This window comes from Palaemon carinicauda, chromosome 25, assembly GCF_036898095.1.
Source record: "Palaemon carinicauda isolate YSFRI2023 chromosome 25, ASM3689809v2, whole genome shotgun sequence".
Lineage (NCBI taxonomy): Eukaryota > Metazoa > Arthropoda > Malacostraca > Decapoda > Palaemonidae > Palaemon > Palaemon carinicauda.
Window position 1 is genome coordinate 102,032,582 of NC_090749.1, and position 23,286 is coordinate 102,055,867.

Below are 23,286 nucleotides of genomic sequence, written 5' to 3' on the forward strand. Positions count from 1 at the left end.
CCTGTTTTAGTTTAGGGTGCTGTAGTACATGCATTAAGTGTTCTGTACATTACAGGGTGTAAAGGGTGGTTTGTTAACAGTACTACGTACAAGGGAAGGTTTTAAAAGTCCGAATATACATGTTAAATAAATAGGTAAATATGCTGTCACTACTTCGCGGATTTTCACCTATCGCGCCCGCGTCTGGAACCTATCTACCGCGATAAACGAGGGTTCACTGTACAGTATATGACTAGTCTAGGGAAAACTTTGACACCTCGCTGTGCACTGTAGTAAAATAGAGGTGTGGATGCATGTATGAACGTCTGTGAGTTTATATAGGAAAACAACAAGACGTATCCCATTGCTCCCTCGCAGAAAGCAATGGGGACGTAGACAGTATAACAATTTATAATTTATAATAGGCTACATAAGAGAAGTGATAATTATCTGCAGAGGTTGAAGCCAGCTTGTATAGATACACATGGTGCTGTACCCCAAGAGAGGGGAAGATGAAGAAAGGAAAGTTGGATATTCCTTTCATGCATCCCAGTCTTAACCCGGGTAACCAGTGCACTCAACCAACTGCTACTTATCTATCAAGGAGCTTGAGGTATCTTAAACCACCTGTTGAGCAGCCACCACAGGACCGATAGTAAACGTATCGAGTCTCCTGTGGGTCACGTCTTGAGGTAACAGGCTGTGAAAGTGGTTTGTCTTTTCCACATGCCTTTGGAGAACCTGCAACACGGAGAAGTTACGTTTAAACGCCAGGGAAGTACCGATTCCCCTGACGTCATGGGCTCTAGGTTAACGAGCCTGGGGAAGGATGAGGAGCCGAGGCTCTTACGATCTCTTGGCAAATCCAGGAGGAAACTGTGTTCTTGGTGATCCTCCTCTTACTCTCCCTGAGCTAACAAACAGAAATGTTCGTCTGGGCCGTGTTGCTGGAGCGTTTAAAGATAGTATCTCAAACTCCTCACTGGGCATAGTAACTAGTGATCTGGGTTGTTGGTTACAGAACGAAGACTCGTAATCCAGTACCCCCGGATTTTGAATCTTAGCAATAAACTCAGGGACGAAGCTGACCGTCACTTCCCCCCATCCCCTTGAATGGGCGATGTCATACGAGGGGGCCAGGAAGTTCACTGACTCTCTCTTTGCCGAGGCTAAAGCGAGCAGTAACGCTGTCTTCAAAGTGAGATTTCGGTCAGTTGCGTGGCGTAATGGTTCATAGGTCCTTTCAAGGATCCCAAAGATGCGAACCACGTTCCAAGGAGGAGCCCTTATCTCTGACTTGGGGCAAGTGATCTCACAACTCCATATGAGTAAAGAAAGCTCCAACGAGGAGGAAATCCCGCCTCCTTTCAGCTTAAAGGCAAGGCTTAAGGCTGAGCGATAGCCTTTCACCGCCAGTATTGAAAGGATCTTTTCCTCCTGAAGGTATGTAAGAAACTCTGCTATTACTGGAATAGTGGCATCGAGTGGAGAGATATTCCTTCCACAACACCAACCACAGAAGACTAAATTTTGCCTGGTAGACCAAGGCTGAGGACCTACGCAAGTGTCCGGACATTCGTTCCGCAACTTGTCGTGAAAAGCCCTTTTGAGAGAGGAGACGCTGGATAGTCTCCACGCGTGAAGTCGAAGCAGCTGCATGGTCTTGTGGAAGGTGTTCGCGTGTGGCTGTCTAAGTAGATCTGGTCGTGGAGGGAGTTCTCTCGGTAGATCTACTAGAAGTTGCAGGAAGTCTGGAAACCACTCTGCGTGATGCCATAGAGGAGCTACTGAGGTCATCATTAGATCTTTGGATGCTCTTGTCTTGTTGAGCAGTCTTCCCATCAGACAAAACGGGGGGAAAGGCGCACATGCCGATGTTGTCTCACTGTTGTTGAAATGCATCTTGCCATAGAGCCTGAGGGTCCAGGACTGGAGAACTGTACAGCGGAAGCTTGATGTTCAGAGATGTTGCAAACAGGTCTACAGTTGGGGAATCCCACAGTCAGGACTTTGTTGGCTATCTGACGATTCAAACACCATTCAGAGCCTACTATCTGAGTCGCTCTGCTCAGATTGTCCGCTAGAACATTCCTCTTTCCGGGAGTAAATCTAGCTGATACAGCCACCGAATGTTCTTCTGACCATCTGAGGATCTTTACTGCAAGATGGCATATAGGCTGCGAAAAGGTACCGCCCTGTTTGATTATGTAAGCCACTACTGTGGTGTTACTCATCAACACCACAGAGTGATCTGCCAGCAACTGTTGGAACTGATGAAGAGCCAGGTAGGCTGCTCTCATTTCTAGAAGAATTATGTGCTGGTACCTTTCTGACTGACCAAAGGCCGGAGATCGTATGGTGCAGCAGGTGAGTCCCCCACCCTTCTTTGGACGCATCTGAAAAGAGCATCAAATCCGGAGGGAGAACGAGAAGATTCTGGCCTCGCCGAAGATTTACATCTACCATTTACCAATTAAAATCCGTCACCTGATCCTGAGTTATGGGAACTCGGGTGTTAGATCCACATGGACTTCAGTTGCCACTGCAGAGATCTTATCCTGAGGAGGCCATTTGGAACAACACGGATGAGAGAGGTTAGGTGGCCTAACAGACTCAACCGAGAGGCTGGAAGAACTTCTTTCCTGAGGAAAGGTGCAGCCACGTCCTTCAACCTGTGTACTCTTTCATCTGATGGGAAGACTTTCTTCAGGATGGTGTCTATGATCATTCCAAGGTATACCAGTCTCTGTGCGGGCTGCAGTGATGACTTCTCGTGATTTGTCAGGACCCCGCAGATCCTGACAAAACTCGAGAAGCATGTCCCGGTGGCGAAGAAGGGTCGTCTCCGAGTCTGCTAGGACCAACCAGGCGTCCAGATATCTGAGAAGACAGATGCTGTTCCTGTGAGCCCAAGATGACACTAGGGCGAACATTCAGATAAATACCTGAGGAGCTGTCGCGTGATCGCAACATAGAACCTTGAACTGGTATGCCTTTCCCTCGTGAGTGAATCTTCAGATACTTCCTTGAAGACGTACTGTATTGGGATCTGGAAGTATGCGTCCTTCAGATCCAGTGTGCACGTACCGCTTGGAGGACCATGTCTGCTGTCTCCATTCTGAACCGAGTCTGTTGAACAAACTTGGTCAGAGGGGAGATATCGATGACTGGTCTCCAGCCTCCTTTTTCATCAGAAAAATTAGACTGTAAAAGCCTGGAGACCTGTCTACCACCTCTGGGAGAGCACCCTTCTGCAGCATGGTCTGAACTTCGGTCGTCCTTCACATGAAGCCTAGATGCACTGGATCCTGAGTCAGAAGGAGAGATTGAATGAACGGGACGCGATACCCCAGGGTGATCACATCGACCATCCAGGGATCTGCCCCCTCTGCCAGTGGCGCTGTAGGCATCCTCCCACAAGTGGTGGGTGATGAGGAATGCCATTCCTACTGGGAGGGACCACCTCGGCCACCTCCCTTTCCTCCCTTCTTCCCTGTGGAGGACTTGGACCCTTTCTGTCCCTTGGACTGAAAAGGCCGCTTAGACACCTTGGAAGGTCCAGAGGATCTGGAAATTGACTGGTGAGTAGAGGAGGGTGCTTGCTGAGACAGAGAAGATTGGGAAGGTCTACCATAGGACCGAAATGTCATGGCCCTATGGAGGAGAGAATCGTTGGACGATTTCCTCCATCGCTCAGCAGCCCTCTCTATCTCCTTTGGAACAAAGAGAGAAGAACTCTCGAGGGTGGAGTTCCTCAACCGAGAGACCTCCACTTTCGGCACCTGCTTGTCGAATCAACCTATGATGGTTTCCCTTTTCTTGGTATAGCGTTCGCCTACAGGTTGATGTTGTGCGACAGAAACTCAAAGAGTCTGGGTACCTGACAACAGGAGCTCAACTGCTGATAGTGAGGCCTTCAGAGAGGAGAGGGTTTGACTGGGAATTCCCTTTGTTAGGGTCTCCATCGAAGGGTTAAGGGTCATGGTGGAATGTGGTTCCCCTTTGATCTCGTAATACTTCCTTTGTAACACCGAAGGAAGTGGAAGATACCGAGAGGAGAAACCTGCCTTTAAGGAACTAGAAGTTCCAGCTATCTGAGAGATAGCTTTCCTTTTGGCAGCTGTAAAACCTTTGGACCAGGACAAAGCCGCACTGGACCTGGAAGGATTCTGGGTCTTGAATATTTTGTCGAGAACCATGTCCTTCCCTTCCTGGATGGTGTATCTAGGAGTGGACTGCCTGTTGATGGCCCTTATACAGGCGAAGAACTGCCAAAAGGTATGCTTTGACTCGTGTCTCTCCTGTTTGGAATGATAGTTCGGACTGGCTGCCTTTGGAAGATTCTCATCCTCCGAGTCTAAGGGGTCGTCCACCTCCAGGCTCACGTCCAAAACCTGGGTTAGGTTAGGGTCATCAACTGAAACCAAGGATGGGCCCGCCACTGGGGACCAGGTTTGTGCTTCAGCCTCCCTAGCTTCCCGTAATGTGGCGTTCTTCGGTTTCATCTTCGTGTCTTTTGGTTCCCTACGCACAGGACGTTCCTCCACGGTCTTAGGAGCGGGTACCTGCGAGGTCTTCGAGGACTTAGACGAAGCCTTGGCAATATGAGCTAGAAGCTCCTCCTCTGAAAGAGTTACACAAACTGGACATTGATCCGGAGGCACTACCTCAATATCTTGGGGGTTGAAATGATGGATCGCTATCTTCCTGGGCAAGTCTGTCCCTACTCGTCCTAGGATGGATGATGTCAGCATGAGGTGGGGTTACACCTCTCGTCCATCTCTTCTGCTGCTTGGTAATGACTTCCTTTACTTTCACATGCGTGAAAGGTAAGTTCGCCAAATGAGTCGGAAGTGGCATGGCCTTCAGCACGCGATCGAGGTGGAGGTGATCTGCAAACTTTGTCTGCCGTTGACTTCCTTCAGGGGTCTCGACTCCCAACTGATGAGCTCGCCAAGGGTTTCAAAGAGATTCTATGGGTTGCCCGCACTGTAACAGTCAGGGGTTGTGGAGGTGCCACCTTCAGAGCCTTCAGGATAGTGGACTTGAAGGTCTATGCCAATGGAGGAAGCTCTGAACCCCTGGGTACACCCTGGAGGTTCCTAGAAGAGTGTCCTTTAGGTGAAACGCCAGAAGGATTGTCAGTCGACGGAGGAGTTAACCTCTGAGGCAGAGGAACACGTTCCTTCGGACGTGAAGGAAGGTCCGGAATATTAGGATGCTCCTTGAACCCTTCTGGGAAGGATGTTGGTCTTACGCTGGAGGTGGAAGACGCAGAAGGGCGAGAGGAAGGTGTTGGATTCGCACTTGCTCGTGATTCCGACACATCTACTCGCAAATTGCTCGCGAAATTCATTGATTTGCTCGTGAAATCACGATTCACATGCAAAATCGCGAACTTCATGCAGAAGTGTTTGCAACAGGAGGACTAGTGGCGACAGAGGAAGAGGAAGGTCTAGCGCCTTCCTGCTGCCCCAGAGGAGCTCCTACGTCCGATGAGGTCGCCAGAGGAGGCCTCTGAGTAAGGACTACACTAGAAGGAGAACGTGTCACAGAGGGACGTATCTCCAAGCGTCGCGTAGACAAGCGTTTTGCTAAAATTCCCCATGCTGTGAAAGGCACCGAGGGTTTAGCTGGAAGCCTGTCTGAGGGGCTATGCACTGATGAACTGCCTCTACCTCTAGACGAGGAACGTCTACACCTTGATTGCGAACGTGCGTTTCGTGATCTTAATGTTTATAAACGCTAGCGTCTACCTCTCATATCACGAACGTGAGCGTCAGCCACGCGAACCTCAGCGTCGGTCTTGCGAACAAGAACATTGTTCTCGTGACCAATACCCTTGCAAGCGCGAACGCCACCCTCGTGATCGTGAGCGTCATCCTTGCAAGAATGAGTACCCTCCTCGTGATCTAGACCTTGCTCGTGAAGAGGAACATCTCTGAAGAGAGCGTTGAGCATCTTCTAGGCGAAAAACGCTCCAATCGTGATGACCTATGAACATTACGAGCTTCCAATCGTCGCGACTGGTGATCAGGAGTAGTAGTTCCAGAAGGGCGGGGCGATGGCGATGCTCGTCCCTTAGCGCTGCTGATGGAAGGTGCGCTGATCCCCGGAAGATCGTCACCTGCAACCTTTGGAAAGAAAGAGAGAGTTGAGGATTAAGGGACGACGAGGTCCCAGGATGGAGAGAGGGTTCGTTGGAGAAGCGAACGCGAGCGATCACCTCGTCCACGCGTGGTAGGGCCAGGGGAAGGCGACAGATGGACCTCGCACAGCTCCAGAGCGTGAGATGTCGACGGCTCCAGAGAAGTATCCCTCGTGGCTCTATGCTGAAAGAAGGTGCATGAGCTCCTCCTTTGAAGGGGGTCCTGAAATCCCTAAGGACGACCACACCTGCAGAAAATCTGAAAAGGAGAAAGGCTTGCCAGCAGCTGGAGGAGAAGTTGCTCCTCTAGGGGAAGCAAACCCCCCCCCCCCCCCCCCCCCCCAGTACTCTGGGGTTGCCAAGGAGATGAGCGATCTGCGATCCTACTCCCGCGTCCCTCGCGAGAGATTTGGGGTGCGAGAAGAAGAACGCGCACCGCTCGCCACTGAGAGAGAACGATCGCACTTAGTTTTCTTCTTCTTACGCCGCCCAAACTTCTCCCACTGGGAGGCAGACCACTCCCTACATTCTGCGCAGGGTGAACCCTGCTTGCAACGATGCCCTCGGCACGTATGACACAGAGAGTGCGGGTTGGTCTCTAAGGACGACATGAAGGTCCCGCATGCAGCACCCTCTCGCCCTGGACACGTTCGCATGGTGAAGGGGATCACAGAAGACACGTACACCTACAAAGAGAAAGCAAAAATTATAAAGTCCAATGACAGTCAGGAGAAGAGCGGACAATCCGATCTCTACCGAGCCAAAAGAAAAGCGACGTCTTTCACAGCTGTGAGAGTATATATAGAGGCAGCTGGGTACCCCCCAGCCTACCCGATAAGCAATTAAAGTCTAATGGCTACCTCCAGCATATCCATATAAATAACGCAAGGTTTGTTAGTATGGGAACAAACAAAGCCTCAAGTCAGGACCAACTATCATACATCATGTGAATGAACAATCTCGTTGAAATAATCAGAATATCGTAAACGAGTGACATTAAGGGTAATAAAAATTTTTCCCTCTAATTTATAAAATCCTAAAAACCTTATTTTATTTCTGCATCAGATCATATTAAGAAATTGTTCATATTTTAGGTATAAATACCTATTATTTATTAGAAACTAAAATAAGTCATCCAATATGTAGAAGCCATAGAAAATCTTATCTCGTTTATTTTTCAACAGTGTGTTGTGCTGTACTGGGTAACTTCAAGCGTCTGCGGCCTCGTTCAGAATGTGGCTCTGATGCATCCGCAGCTTCGGCAAGCCTGCGGCATACCCAAGACTGCGTCACAGAATCCAACGCCCTATCGGCATTTATGGTTACAGCTCCAAAAGAGATTCGCAAGATTTAATTCGTAAGAGTAATCACTAAAAAAATTTTTTCGTTTCACATTTCTGTATATAAGAAAATTTATTTGTTTGTGACATATTTTGTAATTATGGCTGTAAATAAATGATAAGCAGAATTTTCTTTCAATTAAAGTCATAACTTTGTTAGAAACTTTAATGATGTGCCATTACAGGTTAGAATCGTCTATTCATACAAGAAAATTATCAAACATTTATTTTAGAAACTAATTCATAAATTTTGGACAGAATACTAGCAGCAATTACAGTAAAAAAAAGTACCTAATACAACTTTATTACTGTATATAAAGTTACTTTCCAGTCAATGATATAAATTCGATCTTTATTTTCTCATAACATATCCAAAATACTTTTAATACTTTGTCCTACGCTTGAAGTTAATTTTGCAAAACTGAAGACTTAAAAGTACGCTTCACTTATTCCTCGAGAAACTTACGTAAAAACCACAACGAACGGCTACTAAGTATAGCTCATAGTATAGCTTACTATATCACCTATTCCCTTTCATCCATTAGAATTAAATCCTGGACATTTTCTGATGTGAATCTATATATAGTAGTGAGGCTTCTTCACCGTGATGCCGTACTCGGCCAGTACGGGAGTCAGATCCTCCATCGTCAACGTGAACCTCTTGTCTTTGCCCTTCGTCTTGCTGCTCGACTGCTGTGACCCGCGCATCTTGCAGTGCTGCAGGGCGTCGTTGGTGATGTCGGATATGAACTTCTGCGCTGCCAGGGAGATCAGCCGGACTCTGAAATAGGGTGGTATTATTGGCATCATTACTAGCTAAGCTACAACCCTACTTGGAAAAATAGGATGTTATAAGCCCATGGGATTATAAGGGAAGGGAAATAAGGAAATAAACTCCGAAAGTATTAATGAACAATTAAAATAACACTTAAAAACAGTAACATAACACATCTTTCATTTATAAACTATAAAAGGAGACTTGTGTCAGCCTGTTCAACATAAAGACATTTGCTGGAAGTTTTAAATTTTGAATTTCCACCAATTGAACTACATTATGTGAAATAGATTTCAAGTACAGTATAGTGATAAAGACGAATTCTTTTTTTGTGGGATATTTTTAAAGATACTGTATTCTGATTTAGTTTTCCCTAACAGGGCCATTACTTAATTTACCTGGGAGCCAGTTTATTAAGGTAAAAATATCTTGTATACTACATTGATGATGTGCCAATTCGTATTCTATTTTGTTTTTGTCAGTCTACATCTGCAAAGACTGAACGAACGTTTGCAAGACTGGTACGCTTCCGTAGATTGGGTAAGCGTATTGCCATTTTAAGACCCATAAAGGAGATTATTTACAATACATATAAAGGGCACAGCACAACCGTAAACTGGAATAAAAATAATACGTGTAGAGAAGTATGTCGGGTTAAGTTCATAAGGTTTTCCAATTTTCCTGCATGCTAGACGAAGACTGAGAGCAGTTTTCAAGTTCACCTGCCGATTTGAACCTTCAATAAAATACTTTCCCCAGTCCACAGTAAGTAGAATTTTGAGTTCTCATTTCATACAGTCAGTAAAATGTTTATAAGATTTTTCAAAACTTTTGTATGGTAATAGGTAAACAAGACATTTCTATAGTTTGGCAAAAAATTCTTTAATTTGGTAATTGACTACTAGGTAAATACTGCTGCCCTCCTTAAAATAACAGGAAACTTTTATAAAGCATCAAATACATTGAAATATTACACCTGAATATATCATAACGTGAGGAAAGAATGCTTGTTACTGCACTAATTATTACATAGAATTAGAAATCCTTGACCCCTACCTCTTAAAGAGAGAAGTAAACTTTGAAATTGAGTATCCAATTCTTATCCAGACATAGAATTAACCCTTTTACCCCCAAAGGACGTACTGGTACGTTTCACAAAACTCATCCCTTTACCCCCATGGACGTACTGGTACGTCCTTGAAAAAAAAACTGCTATTTACATTTATTTTTGCATATTTTTGATAGTTTTTTGAGAAACTTCAGGCATTTTCCAAGAGAATGAGACCAACCTGACCTCTCTATGACAAAAATTAAGGCTGTTAGAGCAATTTAGAAAAAAATATACTGCAAAATGTGCTTGAAAAAAAAATAACCCCTGGGGGTTAAGGGTTGGAAAGTCCCAAATAGCCTGGGGGTAAAAGTGTTAAGATCAGTGAGAAATTAACTAAAAGAAGAATATGGGTACAATGAAAGGATCATAACTTTTCGTTAACTTTAGACTGAAACTATCGACTGCTCCAGGCAGACAACTCTAGGATAGTGCATTTAGCAGTTAGAATAACCTCTAACACTGTTATCCTATCGGACAAAATGACGATGCCATCACTAACCCCTGTATCTGTAATTGTAAAGAACTAGATTCGAGGAGTTGATGTGTCACCACAACAAGCAGGCCTTATCCTCATTCAAGTTTACTTGCGGAATATTTTTACTAAACGTTAGAAATGACAATTCCAATTTCCTTCAGAAAAAAAATTGAGATAACGACTTGATACCGGAAAAAATAACCCAGTGAGGAAGGGAAATAAACTCCAAAAGAATTTATGAACAATTAAAATAACACTTTTTAAGAACAGTAACAACATTTTACGTCTTTATAATATAAACTATATAAGGAGACTAATGTCAGCCTGTTTAACATTAAAACATTTATTGCACATTTGAACTGATGAAGTTCCAACGATTCCACACTTGACTTGTGGAATATTTTTACTTAACGTTGGTAATGACAATTCCAACATTTTGCAAAAAAAAACTAAAATTGAGATAACGACTCGACACCAATTACTTACAATCGTCCATCGGCGGCTTCAAACCCAGAACAATTCAGGTAATATGCTGTCACTGCATCTGGGATCTTGGGGGAGAGAAAATATTTAAAGCATTACTTTTTAAACTTACTGTGTTTTAATCTCACATTTGGGAAATAATTTTAGAATAAATGATTCCTCTTCTTTATAAATATTTGCAATTTTAAAGATTTCAACTGTTGAAAATTGCAACAGAAATTATTCTTAAGAAACACTGGAATAATCTTCAAGTCTCTTCTTCAGCAACGGAGTAAACCCGTTTAAATGACAATGATTCGTATTTTGAATAGGGGTAATATATTAGTAGGTAATTCTAATGCACAAAATATACTTGAATAACTAATGAAAGCAATGAATGAATAAAATATCTACAAATATAATACACTAATGCATAATTAAGAGAGCTTTGTGAATGCCGATGACTTAAGTCACAGTTACAGGCAAACTATTACGTACTGCTAAAAATAATTTTTGCCTCAAAAATGGATCCTTAGATTTGACAAATTTCATTCTGCTTGTACTGAGGCAGTCCTTTCATTCATGAATTTACTTTGTGAGTTTAAAGGTTTTAAAGTAATTGTTTCCAACATTTAATTTGGCATCTAGTCAAACTACTGTACTGTATTTGACTTCTGCATATCATTTTGGCTTTTAAATTTTTTCCAGTTTCCATTTCCTAACACTAAAATTTAAAACATAATCTGTATTTTTCTTAGCTATACAAACCAGTTATTTAAATTGATAGTCTTCCTTAGGGGGAAGGAAGTCTTGGTGGAAGATGAGTGCTTGTTTGATTCTTTACCCACTCGATAATAATAGCAATCTCCAATCAGGTTGTAAGAGAGGCAAGGTCGAGATGTCAGCCCAAAAACAAAAGAGTGACTGAGTCACAACCCCTTTATAAAAACATGAAACGATTTTTCTGTTAAAAATATTTTATGTTCAAACTTTATGAACCTTGTTTGGAGTACAAAATGGCTTAAGCGAGAAAGGTATATGACAGGTCTCCAACCTCCTGTCAGTTTCTCTACCAAAAAGATGCTGCTAAAGCTGAAGACCTGTCTAAGACTTCCTCTACAGTGTCCTTCCTGATAAATTGAGGTGCCTCTTCCTCCAGTAAGAGGTCTTTCTGGGATCCCTTCAAATAAAATGACTGGATTGTCGTTGTCCAAGTTAATGGTGGGTGACAGCTCATAAATGGGACGTGATACCCCGAGAAAAGTACTTCTATTGCTCAGGGATCTGGCCTAAAAATTTGCCACCTCATTCATCAACTTTGCAGGCATCACTCACTGGTGGTAAGTTGGGAGACATGCCTTCCCTGATGGGAACCTTTGCAACTTCTGGCCCTTTGGTTAGAGGGCTGTCCTCTGCCATGAGAGGAAGTTGCTACCTGCTTGAGGGAAAAACGTCTAAGGGGGTTTGACAAGTTGTAAAACGTGAAGCCGTTGCCCTTCTTACGAAAGAAGACTGACTTCTTCTAACACTTTTCCACCACTGCTGTTACTTCTGCGGGGTAAAAGTGTAGGAGGATCTTTAATATTAGAGTTTCTTGAGTATCGAGCATCTATCTGCCATTTATTTGAAACATTTGGCAGGTACTACATCTCTCCTCTCGAGGCTACAGATACTGTACCACAAATGGAAGCTGTTTGGTGAAGAACAATCTCCAGGGCTTTCATCCTTGAACTTGCCAATTCCTCATACTGCTTTTTAATTTCAGAATCCTTGAGGTTCTCTGAAATGGCAAGGGGACTTGGGGTATGTCCGGGAGTTTACGTAAAATTTCCTTTGCCTTGATAAAGCAGGCAGAGGCAGTTTTGAAGATCAACATAATGAGTTCTCTGAAGCAGACACTTATTTGTTCAATAGTTCTAAAGTATCTCTTGCTTGATCAGACAGGGTTACATCGAACTTCGAGCATGTACCCTGACGTTCAGGAAAAACCCTGTCAATAGCACAACGCTTACTTGAAGGTTGGGAACTTGTATGTATTAATCAGGCTCATGATTTTCAAAAAATGGGAGACCTCTCCAGAACCTGAATTTGGAACCCCAGAGACATCTACCATCGACTCTGAAACTTGTTTGGGAGAGTCATCAATTATAATCTTATTTTGATTCATGACTTAAGCACTTGGTTCTTAATTCGGAGAAGGACATAAACTTTTTCCTGAGCCCGTTAAATCTTTCCTCTCTCGTCTGGGTCACAAAGTATAAGATGAAGCAATAGACCTAGAGAGAGGAGAGTATCGGTCAAAATCAGAGCATAAGGTGAGGGTGAAAGGAGAAAAGAGTTCCTCTCCTTCTCTGAGCTAAGAGCCTGTGGAGAAGACATTGACTGATCTGGTGTATCCCACCTAGACCATCTATATCTTCGCCAAATAATATGGTGGGGAGTCCAGCCCCAGTCTCTTATGTGAATGACCATCTCTACAGTCCAGCGTCAGTCCGATATAAGGAAATGGAGGGCAATGTTTCGTTTCCAGTTTCCCTTCAAAACTTTGTGCTTGTCTAGGCTTTGGTGTAAAATTACTTGTAGCTATTTTCACTAACCTAGGGACAAGCACAGTAGAAGTTAATTTTGTATTCCCATTCCTAGGTGGACTTGAAAGGGTATACGTTATTCCCGTACAGGACGGAGAGCTTGTTCCCGTGACTTCAATACAGGTATTACTCATAAGATGGTGGCCTCGTATCTCGCTTGCAAACAACTCAGAATGGCGGGGCGTTCCGCTGATACGTCTGCTAGATGACGCGTGACCATTGTTAACATATTTCCTGATTCTTATATAAAATACGCTTACTTATACCTGAAAGGGAACGCGGGACACATTTGTGAATCCATGGTTGTAGAGCTAATGTTGCCCTCGCATTATGATGACACGACCAGATCTGTAAAGCCTGGTGGGGGTCTTACTGAAAAACTGAAAAAGAAGCAGTAGTCTTCCTAGGAGAGAAGCTAGTTGCTTTCCTTTAGGGGAAGACTTTCCTTTAGGACCTCCAGGAGTTAAAGGGAGGTCAGAATCATCACGAGTGTGGATAGGAGGACGGTACGTTCCTTCTAACAAAGCTTCTGTATTTGCATGCGTGATATTCTAAAAATTTTCACGATGCATAGTGGAGGAAAGAACTTTCTGATCTGTAAAATCTGAAACAAAAATATGATCTCCCGGGTTAATCACACTCTTGGGGGGACATGGAGATCTGTTAAAAGTTTATATAAGTTGACGGATCCAATATAATTAGTTATTTTCCTTAGTAAAATAAATTTTTTAATATACTTACCCGATGATCATGTAGCTGTCAACTCTGTTGCCCGACAGAAAAAACCTAAGGTCGGGATACGCCAGCGATCGCTATACAGGTGGGGGTGTACAACAACAGCGCCATCTGTCGAGTAGGTACTCGGGTACTTCTTGTCAACAAGAACCAATTTTCTCCTCGGTCCACTGGGTCTCTATGGGGAGGAAGGGAGGGTCCTTAAATTCATGATCACCGGGTAAGTATATTCAAAAATTTATTTTACTAAGGAAAATAACATTTTTCAATATTAATCTTACCCGATGATCATGTAGCTGATTCACACCCAGGGGGGTGGGTGGAGACCAGCATACATGTTAACATTAGAAGCTAAGTATCCCGTATTTCATTTTAGCAGTTATTCACAATAACAAACATAAAATAAATAAGTACCTGGTAAGGAAGTCGACTTGAACCATTACTCTGCCTTTTTAAGTACGTCTTCCTTACTGAGCCTAGCGATCCTCTTAGGATGCTGAGCGACTCCTAGGTGCTGAAGTATGAAGGGCTGCAACCCATACTAAAGGACCTCATCACAACCTCTAATCTAGGCGCTTCTCAAGAAAGAATTTGACCACCCGCCAAATCAACCAGGATGCGGAAGGCTTCTTAGCCTTCCGTACAACCCAAAAACAACAATAAAAAGCATTTCAAGAGAAAGATTAAAAAAGGTTATGTTATTATGGGAATGTAGTGGTTGAGCCCTCACCTACTACTGCACTCGCTGCTACGAATGGTCCCAGGGTGTAGCAGTTCTCGTAAAGAGACTGGACATCTTTAAGGTAAAATGATGCGAACACTGACTTGCTTCTCCAATAGGTTGCATCCATTACACTCTGCAGAGAACGGTTCTGTTTGAAGGCCACTGAAGTAGCGACAGCTCTAACTTCATGTGTCCTTACCTTCAGCAAAGCATGGTCTTCTTCCTTCAGATGAGAATGGGCCTCTCTAATCAAAAGCCTAATGTAATAAGAAACTGCGTTCTTAGACATCGGTAAAGCAGGTTTCTTAATAGAACACCATAAAGCTTCTGATTGTCCTCGTAATGGCTTTGTACGTCTTAAATAGTACTTAAGAGCTCTTACTGGGCATAGTACTCTCTCTTGTTCGTTACCAACCAAGTTGGACAGGCTTGGGATCTCGAACGACTTGGGCCAAGGACGAGAAGGAAGCTCGTTTTTAGCTAAAAAACCAAGCTGTAAGGAACATGTAGCCGTTTCAGATGTAAAACCTATGTTCCTGCTGAAGGCGTGAATCTCACTGACTCTTTTAGCTGTTGCTAAGCAAACGAGGAAAAGAGTCTTTAATGTGAGATCCTTAAAAGAGGCTGATTGAAGCGGTTCGAACCTTGCTGACATCAGGAACCTTAAGACCACGTCTAGGTTCCAGCCTGGAGTGGCTAACCGACGCTCCTTTGAGGTCTCAAAAGACTTAAGGAGGTCCTGTAGATCTTTGTTGGTGGAAAGATCTAAGCCTCTGTGGCGGAAGACTGCTGCCAACATGCTTCTGTAACCTTTGATCGTAGGAGCTGATAGGGATCTTACATTCCTTAGATGTAAAAGGAAGTCAGCTATCTGCGTTACAGAGGTACTGGTTGAGGAAACTGAATTCGCCTTGCACCAGCTTCGGAAGACTTCCCATTTTGACTGGTAGACCTTGAGAGTGGATGTCCTCCTTGCTCTGGCAATCGCTCTGGCTGCCTCCTTCGAAAAGCCTCTAGCTCTTGAGAGTCTTTCGATAGTCTGAAGGCAGTCAGACGAAGAGCGTGGAGGCTTGGGTGTACCTTCTTTACGTGCGGCTGACGCAGAAGGTCCACTCTTAGAGGAAGAGTCCTGGGAACGTCCACTAGCCATTGCAGTACCTCGGTGAACCATTCTCTCGCGGGCCAGAGGGGAGCAACCAACGTCAACCGTGTCCCTTCGTGAGAGGCGAACTTCTGCAGTACCTTGTTGACAATCTTGAACGGAGGGAACGCATACAGGTCTAGATGGGACCAATCCAGAAGAAAGGCATCTACGTGAACTGCTGCTGGGTCCGGAATCGGTGAGCAATAATTCGGGAGCCTCTTGGTCATCGAGGTAGCGAACAAATCTATGGTGGGCTGACCCCACAGGGCCCATAGTCTGCTGCAAACATTCTTGTGAAAGGTCCACTCTGTGGGGATGACCTGACCCTTCCGGCTGAGGCGATCTGCCATGACATTCATGTCGCCTTGAATGAACCTCGTTACCAGCGAAATCTTTCGATCTCTTGACCAGGTGAGGAGGTCCCTTGCGATCTCGAACAACTTCCTCGAATGAGTCCCTCCTTGCTTGGAGATGTACGCCAAGGCTGTAGTGTTGTCGGAGTTCACCTCCACCACCTTGCCTAGAAGGAGGGACTTGAAGTTTCTCAAGGCCAGATGAACTGCCAATAGCTCCTTGCAGTTGATGTGAAGTGTTCTTTGCTCCGGATTCCACGTGCCCGAGCATTCCCGTCCGTCCAGTGTCGCACCCCAGCCCGTGTTCGATGCGTCCGAGAAGAGAAGGTGGTCGGGGGTCTGAACAGCCAATGGTAGACCTTCCTTGAGAAGAATGCTGTTCTTCCACCACGTCAGCGCAGACCTCATCTCTTCGGATATAGGAACTGAGACCGCTTCTAGCGTCATGTCCTTTCTCCAGTGAGCAGCTAGATGATACTGAAGGGGGCGGAGGTGGAGTCTCCCTAACGCGATGAACTGGGCCAGCGATGAAAGCGTCCCTGTTAGACTCATCCACTGCCTGACTGAACATCGGTTCCTTCTCAGCATGCTCTGGATGCATTCTTGGGCTTGACTGATTCTGGGGGCCGACGGAAAAGCCCGAAAAGCTCGACTCTGAATCTCCATACCTAGATAGACAATGGTTTGGGATGGGACGAGTTGGGACTTCTCTATATTGACCAGGAGACCCAATTCCTTGGTCAGATCCATAGTCCATCTGAGATTCTCCAGACAGCGACGACTTGACGGAGCTCTTAAAAGCCAGTCGTCCAAATAGAGGGAGGCTCTGATGTCTGCCAAGTGAAGGAATTTGGCAATATTCCTCATCAGTTTGGTAAACACAAGAGGTGCCGTGCTTAGGCCAAAGCACAGGGCTTGGAACTGGTAAACGACCTTTCCAAAGACGAACCTTAGGAAAGGTTGGGAGTCTGGATGGACGGGGACATGAAAGTACGCGTCTTTTAGGTCCAACGAGACCATCCAGTCTTCCTTCCTGACCGATGCTAGCACCGACTTCGTCGTCTCCATGGTGAACGTCTGCTTGGTGACAAAAGCATTGAGAGCACTGACGTCCAGCACCGGTCTCCACCCTCCTGTCTTCTTCGCTACCAGGAAGAGACGGTTGTAGAAGCCCGGGGATTGATGGTCCCGGACTATGACTACCGCTCCCTTTTGTAGCAAGAGAGACACCTCTTGCTGCAAAGCTAGCCTCTTGTCCTCCTCCTTGTAGTTGGGAGAGAGGTTGATGGGAGTAGTTGCCAGAGGGGGATTGCGCCAGAACGGAATCCTGTACCCCTCTCTTAGTAACTTCACAGACTGAGCGTCTGCACCTCTGCTCTCCCAAGCCTGCCAGTAGTTCTTGAGCCTGGCTCCCACTGCTGTCTGGAGAGGTAGGCAGTCAGATTCTGCCTTTTGAGGACTTGGAACCCTTCTTCTTTTTGCCACGATGACTGTCGGCACGGGTACCTCCTCTGCTGGAGGTTCTGCCACGAAAGGGCGGGATGAACCTAGACGCTGGTGTGTCCATCCTAGGTCTAGGCACGGAAGGTAAAGCTGTGACTTTACGTGCGGAAGACGCCACCAGGTCATGGGTATCCTTCTGGATCAACGAGGCAGCAATCCCCTTGATCAGCTCTTCCGGAAAGAGACACTTGGAAAGCGGAGCAAACATCAACTCCGACTTCTGGCATGGTGTGATCCCCGCAGACAAGAAGGAGCAAAGGTGATCTCTCTTCTTAATCACTCCGGACACGTACGAAGCCGCAAGCTCGCCAGACCCATCCCGAATGGCTTTGTCCATGCTAGACATGATAAGCATGGCAGAGTCCTTATCCGAAGGGGAGGTCTTTCTGCTTAACGCTCCCAAACACCAGTCCAGGAAGTTGAAGATCTCAAAAGCACGAAAAACTCCCTTCAACAGATGGTCCATGTCAGAAAAGGACCAGCAAATCTTGGAGCGTCTCATAGCCAGCCTGCGGGGAGAGTCAACCAGACTTGAGAAGTCGCCCTGGGCAGAGGCAGGAACTCCCAAGCCGGGTTCCTCTCCCGTGGCATACCAGACGCTAGATTTGGAAGCAAGCTTGGTAGGCGGAAAGATGAAGGCAGTCTTCCCCAGTTGCTTCTTGGACTGCAACCACTCTCCCAGTACCCTCAAAGCTCTCTTGGATGAGCGCGCGAGTACGAGTTTCGTAAAGGCAGGAGCTGCTGACTGCATGCCTAAAGCGAACTCGGAGGGAGGTGAGCGCGGGGTTGCAGACACAAACTGTTCCGGATACAACTCCCTAAACAGGGCAAGGACTTTCCTAAAGTCTAAGGAGGGAGGCGTAGACTTGGGTTCTTCTATGTCGGAGTGCGGATCGTCCAAATGCGCAGCTTCGTCGTCATCAGATACTCCTTCATCCGAATGCTGAGGAGGAAGTGGCAAAGGTGGAGCAGAAAGCTGAACGGCTGAATCCGGCAGCACGGGTGCATGCGTAGCTGCACTGGATCCAACATCATGCCGCTGCTGGTCAGTCTGCGAGCTGGCAACAACAAAAGCGGAGTGCTGGTGCGTGGGAGGGACTGCCGTGGGTTGCGGAGACTGCCACATTGCGTCAAAACACGGCAGCTTGACAGCACCTTCCCACTGCTGATGCGGTAGCTCACGCATGTCAACGGAGGGTGCCGCATGTCGGCTAACGTCAACATGCGTCTGGCAGGGTCGACTGCGCATCGGTGGTGGAGCTCTCACAGGTGGAGTGTGGGAGCAGGCAGCCGCAGTATCTGCTGAGCGCACAACCGTGGCAGGTTGTAGGTTAACAGGTGCAGTGTCAACCTTCTCAGCACGATACTCCTGCATGAAGGAAGCAAGCTGAGACTGCATAGTCTGCAGCATGGACCACTTAGGGTCTACCGTGGTTGGTGCGGCAACAGACGGAGTGATTGCCTGCTGCGGAACCACTCTACCTCTCTTGGGAGGTGTGCAGTCTTCGGAAGGGACCTTACGCTTGAGAGGTCTTGAGACCTTGGTCCAACGTTTCTTCCTAGAAACTTCTTCCACAGACGAGGAATGAATGGGCTCACTCGTCTGTTTGTGGATGGGACGATCTCTGCAAGATGCGTCCGCAACCACTGAGGGTACATCCGTACGCTGATCAAGGCCTGTCGAACCCTTTGGTCCTTCGACATTGCTTCTCCCCTGGGCTTGGGAGCTTGCAAGAGGTCCCGGACTGGGAGGACGACTGGCACGAACAGATGCACCCTCATGCGTAACACTGACACTGACACTTTTCACCGCACTTGCACTCACTACACTTCCCACTGCACTTTTTTCTTTCAACTCTTTGACATCGGCCAAAAGTTGATTCCGGTCATTAGCTAATGACTCCACTCTGTCACCAAGAGCCTGAATGGCACGCATCATGTCCGCCATCGAGGGTTGAGCACTAGTAGCAGGGTCGGGAGTCACCACTACAGGGGAAGGAATAGGTTGAGGGGCATGGGGAGAGGAAAAATCAAACGAGCGAGAAGAACTCCTCCTGATCCTATCCTTCTCTAGCCTACGTGCATTCTTTAGGAATTCATTAAAATCGAATTCCGAAAGCCCAGCGCATTCCTCACATCGATCTTCCAATTGACAGGATTTACCCCTACAATTGGAACAAACGGTGTGAGGATCTATAGAGGCCTTCGGAAGACGCCTAGAACAGTCCCTAGCGCTACACTGCCTGTACTTAGGGACTTGAGAATGGTCAGACATCTTGAATTCTTGAATTAGCCAAGGGGGGAATCCAAAATCTAGCAAAGTTCATCAACAATTAATCCAAATCTAATCAAAAAGCTTGATAAGCTAATGATAATAGTTCCTGAATAGCGAAAGCTAAAATCTAGAGCGAATACATCACCAAAAGCGTGAAAACAACTCCAGAAACAACAGCGTATCCAAGTAGGTCTTGCCGGTGGCACGACAGAGGAAAAATTGGTTCTTGTTGACAAGAAGTACCTGAGTACCTACTCGACAGATGGCGCTGTTGTTGTACACCCCCACCTGTATAGCGATCGCTGGCGTATCCCGACCTTAGGTTTTTTCTGTCGGGCAACAGAGTTGACAGCTACATGATCATCGGGTAAGATTAATATTGAAAAATGTAACTTCTCTTACTCTAGTTGTAAAAGAGCTGAAGACAAGGGGTCTATATCACCATGAACCATTTCAGCCTCACTAATCATAATAGGTGATAACATAGCAAAATCATGTACAAATTGGCCATGTCCTTGGGGTATCAGATTCTCCGGGAACTCTGATAAGGAAGGATCTGAAAGAGAAAGGTCAAAAGTTGGGAAGGAAGGCTTCTTGCTTTCAGTAGAGAAGCATAAGGGGAGTAATCCCTCTTAGCCTTCTTCTTTCTCCAACTATTATATTTCTCCCATTGAGAGCGCAGCCAATCCCTGCAAAATTCACAAGTAGAGGTAAAGGAGCATCGCTCAGCACAACACCCAGGACACAAAGGATGGTGATCTACCTCCACTTGGCTCATGAAGGTGCCACAAGGAATACCTCCAGTACTGTAGATTGATGTCATATTCACAAAACACTTTTAATCATAAATGTGAACACAGAGAGAGAGAGAGAGAGAGAGAGAGAGAGAGAGAGAGAGAGAGAGTGGGGGGGGGGGGGGGGGCGGGCCATATCGGAGACAGCGGGCGAGCATCATGTGAATTGAGCCACAACCATGAGGAAAGCGAAGCGAGCTTTGCTAATTCAACCGCTCCTACCCAGCTCGTAGCCAAACAGCAACAGAGCAAACACTTTTAAATAAATAAGGTTTGTATCTTGCGTAGGAACAAATAATAGTTTAAAAGAATCCAGCTTCAAAATGACACAAGCGGGAAACGTAAAACGTAAACTTCCCCGTGAGAAGTCCATTTTCGGACCTCGCAAAATCTAACGAGACTTAACGACTAAGGCTACTTCTTTACTTACTGTCGGAGTGTAATCTTCCAGCTGCATCAGGAAATCCGACAGAGGTAGACCAGCATTTCTAGAAACTTGGTTTGTTCCAGTGACCTGAAAATAGTTGAGAAAAAAATTAAATGTTGATTGAGACAAACATCTCACTTAACTGAACATTTAAAGTACAGTCTATCACAGATTAGAGATGACGTTATTTAGTTACGAACAGTATATAAGAGAAATATAACAAGTACAACTTTTTACCTCCGCCAACGAAGTTGGAAGGAGGTTTTATTTTTGCCCCTTTTTGTATGTGTGATTGTTTGTAAATAGCTTCCTGGGCACAATTTTAATCGTAATGAAACCTGCAGGGATTAAGTTGTGTAAAAAGCTGGAAATGTTTAAATTTTGGAAGGTCAAGGTCAAAGGTTAAGGTCACGATCAAGCAAAATGTCCAATGCAGGTAATAAGCCATAAGCTTGGACACCGTTAGTCACCGACACTTCAAACTTGGTTCATATTTGAATGTATGAAAATCCAAGTCAATTAATACATGTTACGGTTAAAGGTCAAGGTCAAGAAATAAGCTGCCACGGCAGAAGTCTGGGCTGTACTGAGTACTTCTCTAGTTTTGGTATATAATCACTTATGCAGTAAATTATTTTTGGACAAACCATAGAATAACGATGCAGTCATAATTAATGAGGTCAGATAATTGCAATATTACTGTAATCACCATCTAATTCATCCGCACTTAAAACTACAGTACTTTGGAAAGCTACTGTTAAAGTCCCCTTAATTTAGTAGAGAAAAATTAGCATTGCATAACACTTGTAATAAAGGACCAATGTGTCTATTCAACTCAAATGCAACTTGGATATGAAGCAACATGTGTATGTGTAGAAATCACGAAAGCTGACACGTGATGAATATAAAATGTATTATAGTCCCGAAAAGAAAATGAAAAGACTCGATTGGAGTTAGTACTTTCATACATTATCAAACAAACTCAACAATGAGAATACTTATACAAAGACATCGTATTTATACAGGAGAAGGGGATCCAACAGCTGTCAGTTTCTTAATAATTCCGGAGAAGTGAGATTTTAGATAAAAGGATAATACTGGATTAACGGAAAACAAATCTGGGCTTAGATTCAAATTTCTACCTTGAGTACAGGAGATTAAAAAGGATTCAACAATGTTCCTTTGGAAATAGTCATTTACATGGAATACTTTTTCCGCCTTTGATCATCCAATTTTGTGACAATGAATTTCCGCGAAGGGTAACTGTACGTATGTCTCCTCAACATTACGGTAATCGAACTACGCAACGAGAGGGACATTATAGAAACACGTTGAGAATAAATATCGGTTGACTGAGGATAGCCAGAACACAGGCCGACACATCGCTGCAAATGACTGTTACGCTCTAAATAGAAAATCTGAGTTCTTACCGTCTGCTGTTGCTGTTGTTGCGGCTGCTGTCCTAACTGGTCCATTGTTGCTATCTGCAAGAGAAAAATTAAAAATCAGTTTCTACGTTAAAAAAAGGAAAAACCAAATTATAATTCCTTCTCTTAAAACTTAACGATTATATAGTAGACTCTTTACTTCATTTGAAATCATTCACCCCATTTTGTTTGAAGGAGAAATTTAGGTTAGTAAGTTTCTAATCCCATTACTTGATAATCATTTGAAAACAATGATGGTATTCGGACAGAAATACTTCCGACCAATCAACTAGTGGGAATCTTTTCTGAGCTAAAAGGGCACCCCTGCTAGTCAGTGTAAATCTGCCTCACTGAAAAATTTCACATTACTTGGTAATTATTTAAAAACAATGATGGTATTCGGACAGAAATACTTCCGACCAATCAGCTAGTAGAAAACTTTTCTGAGCTAAAAGGACACCCCTGCTGATCAGTACAAATCTGCCTCACTGAAAAAAAAAATGACTAGTAACTTCATACATCTATCATATAAACCAAATGACCATCCATCGCTTCAACTACATCCTGCCCCAATTTTCACTTATCAATCAAGAGCAGACCATTTAGGCAGCGCCCCCTTTGAGCGTCTGGAGACTTACTTCGGTGGTTTCATTAACCCTTTTACCCCCAGGCTATTTGGAACTTTCCAACCCTTAACCCGCAGGCGTTTTTTTTTTTCGAGCAAATTTTGCAATATATATTTTTTAAATTGCTCTAACAGCCTTAATTTTTGTCATAGAAAGGTCAGGTTGGTCTCATTCTTTTGGAAAATGCCTGAAGTTTCTCATTAAGTTTTCAAAAATATGCCAAAAAAAAAAAAGTGTAAATAGCAGTTTTTTGCAAGGACGTACCAGTACGTCCATGGGGGTAAAGGGATGAGTTTTGTGAAACGTACCAGTACGTCCATCGGGGGTAAAAGGGTTAATCAACTCATAAAGAACTTAATTCTAATTGCTTTTTTAAAGAGGTCTTAATTATACTCCCTTT

At 44.8% G+C, this 23,286-nt stretch overlaps 2 protein-coding genes across 2 annotated transcripts in view; one reads left to right on the forward strand and one right to left on the reverse strand.

Annotated features, from left to right (window-relative positions):
- Positions 1-7,595, forward strand: part of LOC137618753 (cytochrome c oxidase assembly protein COX18, mitochondrial) — a 45,135-nt gene extending 37,540 nt beyond the window's left edge. The window contains exon 7 of the mRNA XM_068348934.1: positions 7,312-7,595. Within this exon, the coding sequence (XP_068205035.1) occupies positions 7,312-7,488 (177 nt within the window). The 3' untranslated portion in view covers positions 7,489-7,595. The remainder of the gene's footprint in view (positions 1-7,311) is intronic.
- Positions 7,596-7,618: 23 nt separating this feature from the next.
- Positions 7,619-22,341, reverse strand: LOC137618754 (transcription initiation factor TFIID subunit 10-like). The gene is made up of 4 exons (XM_068348935.1): positions 22,264-22,341; positions 20,837-20,920; positions 10,315-10,379; positions 7,619-8,248 (listed from the first exon to the last, which is right to left on the reverse strand). The coding sequence occupies exons 1-4, from the start codon at positions 22,306-22,308 to the stop codon at positions 8,044-8,046; spliced, it is 399 nt and encodes a 132-aa protein (XP_068205036.1). The 5' UTR covers positions 22,309-22,341; the 3' UTR covers positions 7,619-8,043.
- Between the last annotated feature and the right edge of the window lie 945 nt (positions 22,342-23,286).

What these genes read in the sequence shown, in the direction of transcription:
- LOC137618754 (XM_068348935.1), bottom strand. Translation starts at nt 22,308, where the DNA reads ATGGACCAGTTAGGACAGCAGCCGCAACAACAGCAACAGCAGACG. An exon ending in AACAACAGCAACAGCAGACG is followed by an intron (nt 20,921 to 22,263) that starts GTAAGAACTCAG and finishes AACTATTTTCAG; the next exon opens with GTCACTGGAACAAACCAAGT. An exon ending in TGGAAGATTACACTCCGACA is followed by an intron (nt 10,380 to 20,836) that starts GTAAGTAAAGAA and finishes CTCTCCCCCAAG; the next exon opens with ATCCCAGATGCAGTGACAGC.